Genomic DNA, 5,404 nt, shown 5'->3' with positions numbered 1-5,404 from the left:
TGGGATTCACATGCAGGGCAGCTGGCGTGTACTTATGGCTTACGGCCCAAAATTTCCGTTGCTAAGCGAGACAGTTGCTAAGTAGGTTTTGCGACCTTTCTGACCGCACTGGTTAAAATGACTGCAGTGTGAAGTTAGTCACATGGTCCTAAAGTGGATCCGGCTTCCCCACTGACTTTGCTTCTCTGAAGGTCACAAAAGGGGATCATGTGACCCCAGGACACTGCGACCGTCATAAGTACGAGTCAGTTGCTAAAGCTCTGAATTTTAATCACGTGACCACGGGGGACGCTGCAACCATTGTGAATACATCGTGTTAGCCAAACGTCTTACTTTTGATCATGTGACCATGGGGGAATTCTGCATCGGTTGTGTGAGGACCAATGGTAAATCACTTTTTTCAACGCTGTTGTAACTTGGAACGGTTGCTAAATGAACGATGCTATCTCGAGGACTAACTACCTTTCAAGTCAGGCTTGACTCTTAAGAAATCTAATGGATATATATATATATACCCTCCCTTACTGTATTTTAGGAGTTAAAAAAACATAGAAGACATTTGTCATTCTCTTCTGGGATGTTATTTATTATTGGTTGGTTTATTTATTAAATTTATTTGCCATCCATCTCGTCAAAAGGCGACTCTTTTTTTTTTCCAACTTCCCAGTCTAGCCTCCAAGGCTAAGCTTTCCTAGTGGTCTCCCATCCACGCAGAAATCAGGGCTGACTCTGTTTAGCTTTTAGAAGTCAGCCAAGGTCATTTGGAAGGTACCACCCGAGGAAGATACGGGGGGGGGGGGGGAACATGAAAAGGAAAACTCACTGCGATGGCCAGGGTGACGGAAGCCAACTCAACTTTGCCCATGTGGCCGCAAAATATCGTACTGACGACATGGATCATAAACACCAAGAGCTGAATCACCGTCTAGGGGAAGAAAAGTGAGAAGGTGTAGATTTGGGATGCTTCAAATTGCCACCTAGAGGTGTGGCACAGGCCATCCAGGTGGGCTTTGAAACATCTGGAGTTATGGATCTTTAAGTATGCAGAAGGTTCAAAGGCTCGAATAATAGCAATATTAGTGCTCGCAGTAGATTCACAGTGTTTTTGAACTGTGGCGACTTGGGCTGAGTTGAAGTCCACCCATCTTCCAGCAAACTGGAATTCTGGGAGTGGAAGTCCACCCATCTTAAAGCATGATGGCTGGGGAATCCTGGGAGTGGAAGTCCACCCCTCTTAAAGCATGCTGGCTGGGGAATTCTGGGAGTGGAAGTCCACCCCTCTTAAAGCAGGCTGGCTGAGGAATTCTGGGAGTTGAAGTCCACCCCTCTTAAAGCAGGCTGGCTGGGGAATTCTGGGAGTTGAAGTCCACCCATCTTAAAGCAGGCTGGCTAGGGAATTCTGGGAGTTGAAGTCCACCCCTCTTAAAGCAGGCTGGCTGGGGAATTCTGGGAGTGGAAGTCCACCCCTCTTAAAGCAGGCTGGCTGGGGAATTCTGGGAATGGAAGTCCACCCCTCTTAAAGCAGGCTGGCTGGGGAATTCTGGGAGTGGAAGTCCACCCCTCTTAAAGCAGGCTGGCTGGGGAATTCTGGGAGTTGATGTCCATCCATCTTAAAGCATGCTGACTGGGGAATTCTGGGAGTTAAGATCCACCCATCTCAAAGTTGCCACGGTTGAAAAAGCCTGGCTTAAACTATTCCAACCAAGCAATTTAAAGCTCAGTGTTGGATTAAACTTCTGCAATAATGCAGTTTAATGCTGGGGGTAGGTTGAACCAATTGTTCCAGTCTTTCTGAATTTAACCACCTCTTTGCTTCCGCCTTAATCTCAAAAGGAAACCTCCAATAATTAAGAAAGAAAAGGCAATAAAAGGCTAAAGAGATAGTGGCCCACTAACATGTGGTCATAATGCAGCCCAGAGGAAAATGTTGTGCCGAAATCAGAAACTTAATTTTTGACCATCGTAGAGTAAGACAGCTCCCTTTCTGCAATTTCTCTCCCAAGGTGGCAGAATTAATCTACATTTGGATCAGAAGACGCTTGCTTCACATCTCAGCAATGGGCTAGGTCTCGGAGTAGGAAATCTAACCTCAAATCTGAGCTGTATAACACAGTAACAGAATAATAGCGTTGGAAGGGACCTTGGAGGTCATTTAGTCCAGGGCTTTTCAACTTTTTCACCCATTGTACCACTTTTAGGATATGGCAACATCCGAGTACCACCAGTCACCTAGCAAGGGGTCAAAAACTTGATGACCAAAAAAAAAAAAAAGGAAAAAGGTGATGAAGTACAGGTAGTCCTCGACTTACAACAGTTCGCTTAGTGACTGTTCGAAGTTACCATGGCACTGAAAAAAGTGCCCCCCAAGCCAGAGCCGAGCAAGACACCCACCTGCCCGCCCAGCGGTGCTCTTCCTCCTGTCCGAGGTTTTCATTGTTGTGAGCATTTCTGTTGAGGATTGGCAGCGGGGGTGGGGTGGGGGCTGTTTGCTTTTTATTCCCCCCACTCTGCTGTGGGGGGGGTGCAGCAGGTTTTGGTCACTTCACATGATCCTGGGACACCGTGACCGTCATAAATATGAATCGGTTGCCAAGCATCTGAATGTAAATCACAAGACCCTGGAGATGCTGCAACATTCTAGCTGATTGGCGCTTCTTCTGGGTTCAGAAGCGCCAGGATCAGCGGCAAAGTCCAGCTGGATCCTGGAGCTTCCGCTGAGCCCTGACAGCCCTGCAGCTCCAGCCGTCTCTCGCTCAGGCTTGTGCAGTGCTGCCACCAGTTCAGCTCCTTCCCCTCCCCTGCTACCACTTTTCTAGGATGGTTGCAAAACACCTGCCAGGTGCCAATGTACCCCAGGTGGTACCCGTGCCACTGGTTGAAAAGCCCTGTTCTAGTCCAACCCCTTAATAATATAAGAAACCCTTTACCATTCTGGATAAATGGCTATCACTCTCTTCTTAAAAACATCCAAAGTTGGAGCACCCACCACTTCTAGAGGCAGGTTGTTCCACTGGTTAATCGTTCTCACTGTCAGGAAATGCCTTGTTAATTCTAGATTGCTTCTTTCCTTGATTAGTTTACATCCATTTTTTCTTGTCCTGCCCTCAGGTGCTTTGGAGAATAGGTGACCCCCCCCCTCTTCTTTGTGGCAGCCCCTCAAATATTGCAAGACCTGCTATCGTGTCATCACTAGTCCTTCTCTTCATTAAACTAGACATACATACCCAATTCCAGCAACCGTTCTTGATATGTTTTAGCTTCCAATCCCCTAATCATGGCACCCTCTTAGATATTGGAGTTTAGTTGCTAAAGACAGTTTGGGGACCGCTGGACCAAAAACAGCTGGTAAATTGAATAAATAAAATAAAAAGCCCCCAAGATGCTTTTCCAAAAAGCTACTGGACTTTTTTGCAAAAAAGAGAGAAGCAACCTGGAATTAAGGAGAAACTTCCTGACAGTGAGGACAATTAACCAGTGGAACAGCTTGCCACCAGAAGTTGTGGGCGCTCCATCACTGGAGATTTTGAAGAAGAGGCTAGGCAGTCACTTGTCTGAGATGGTATAGGTTCTGCTGCTTAAGCAGGGGGCTGGACTAGAAGACCTCCAAGGTCCCTTCCAGCTCTATTCTATTCTATTCTATTCTATTCTATTCTATTCTATTCTATTCTATTCTATTCTATTCTATTCTATTCTATTCTATTCTTAATTCTTTTCCTAATTCTTATTCTACTCTATTCTATTCTATTCTGTTCTGTTCTGTTCTATTCCTAATTCTTATTCTATGTTCTATGTTCTATGTTCTATTCTATTCTATTCTATTCTATTCTATTCTATTCTATTCTATTCTATTCTATTCTATTCTATTCTATTCTATTCTATATTCTATTTTGTTCTGTTCTGTTCTGTTCTGTTCTATTCTATTCTATTAATTGATTTGCCTGTAGTTTCCTGGGTCTGTTTTTCCCCCCTTTCTTGAAGATGGGAACCACATCAGCCCTTTTCCAATCCTCAAGTATTTCCCTGGTGCTCTAGGATTTGGTATTCTGATGGTGGTGGATTAATGCTATCATGTCCCAAAGGTCGTGTTTTTAGAGTTTGGGTGGGTGGGGGTATAGAACATTAGGGGTCTTTGTCTTTCTAATCTCATCATCTCCAAGGTTCCTGATTCTAGTTTTTCCCGAATGAATCACCAAATCTGCATTATCTACATATTTGGTCTCTTCCTGGGGCTAATAAGAAAACTGGGCCTGCTTTTCTGCCTTGAAGATCCTTTGGGGAAATGCAATATTCTGCCGTTTCATATTCCCAAAATATTTCTTTCTCTGTGTGGTGGGGTGCCGTCCTCCCACAGCTGCATTAACAGAGGGAGAGAATCAAGATCACGAGAAGGGTTACTACCACTTTACAAGGCCTTGGTAAGGCCACACTTGGAATACGGCACCCAGTTTTGGTCACCACGATGTCAAAAAGATGCTGAGACTCTAGAAAGAGTGCAGAGAAGAGCAACAAGGATGATCGGGGGACTGGAGGCTCAAACATACAAGGAAGAGTTGCTGGAATTGGGTATGTCTCATCTAATGAAGAGAAGGACGAGGGGAGACATGATAGCAGTCTTCCAGTATCTCAGGGGCTGCCCCAAAGAAGAGGCAGTCCATCTATTCTCCAAAATGCCCGAAGGCAGGACAAGAAGCAACGGATGGAAACTAAGCAAAGAGAGAAGCAACCTGGAACTAAGGAGAAATTTCCTGACAGAACCATTAGCCAGTGGAACAGCCTGCCTCCAAAAGCGGTGAATGCTCCAACACTGGAAGTTTTTAAGAAGAGACTGAACAGCCATTTGTCTGAAATGGTATAGGGTTTCCTGCCTGAGCAGGGGGTTAGACTAGATGACCTCCGAGGTCCCTTCCAATTCTGTTATTCTGAGGGGTTGTTGTTTTTTTTCTCCAAACCTGCTAGAAGAACATCTCTGACAGGCTGCAAGTTTCCAAACGGAAGAAGACTTACCAATGGTCCGGACATTACCAAAATCTTCTTCACCTCTTCCCAGAAATTGGAAGGAATCAGCCGACATAATTTCCTGCAACAAGGATGCACCGAAGCCTTTGGATCTTCCTCGGAGTAAGCGCTGGCTGGGGGCTTCTCCAGATCAGAGGCCCTTTGATCCATAGATCGAAAAAATGAGGTTTCTTCTCCTTGACCTCAAGGAAGCTTTTTTTCATCTGCTGCACCACGATGGACTTCAAGCAGATCTTCAAACCCCCCCCCCCCCAGATGTTCTTCTTCACAGTCTGATACTTTTGGGCAAAGAGCGAAGGAGACAGCCTGTCCAGAGCCAATAAAAGAGTAGGGAGGAGCAGTTGGTTGGAGATTTCGACATGGGTGGGAGGTTGATTGGGACAGCTGG

General features: G+C 45.5%; 1 protein-coding gene across 1 annotated transcript in view; it reads right to left on the bottom strand.

The window, feature by feature from the left end:
* The window catches only part of LOC308679497 (multidrug and toxin extrusion protein 1-like), a 33,776-nt gene extending 28,565 nt beyond the window's left edge, over positions 1-5,211 (bottom strand). The window contains exons 1-2 of the mRNA XM_081346697.1: positions 5,005-5,211; positions 824-925 (exon numbers count right to left, since the gene is read on the bottom strand). Of these exons, the coding sequence (XP_081202823.1) occupies positions 824-925; positions 5,005-5,166 (264 nt within the window). The 5' untranslated portion in view covers positions 5,167-5,211. The remainder of the gene's footprint in view (positions 1-823; positions 926-5,004) is intronic.
* Positions 5,212-5,404: the final 193 nt, after the last annotated feature.

The sequence above is a fragment of the Vipera berus genome (assembly GCF_964194415.1).
Source record: "Vipera berus genome assembly, chromosome: 1".
In the NCBI taxonomy this organism is placed as follows: Eukaryota; Metazoa; Chordata; class Lepidosauria; order Squamata; family Viperidae; genus Vipera; species Vipera berus.
The sequence above is the reverse complement of the archived record's forward strand: the minus strand, read 5'-3'. Positions and strand labels throughout refer to the sequence as shown.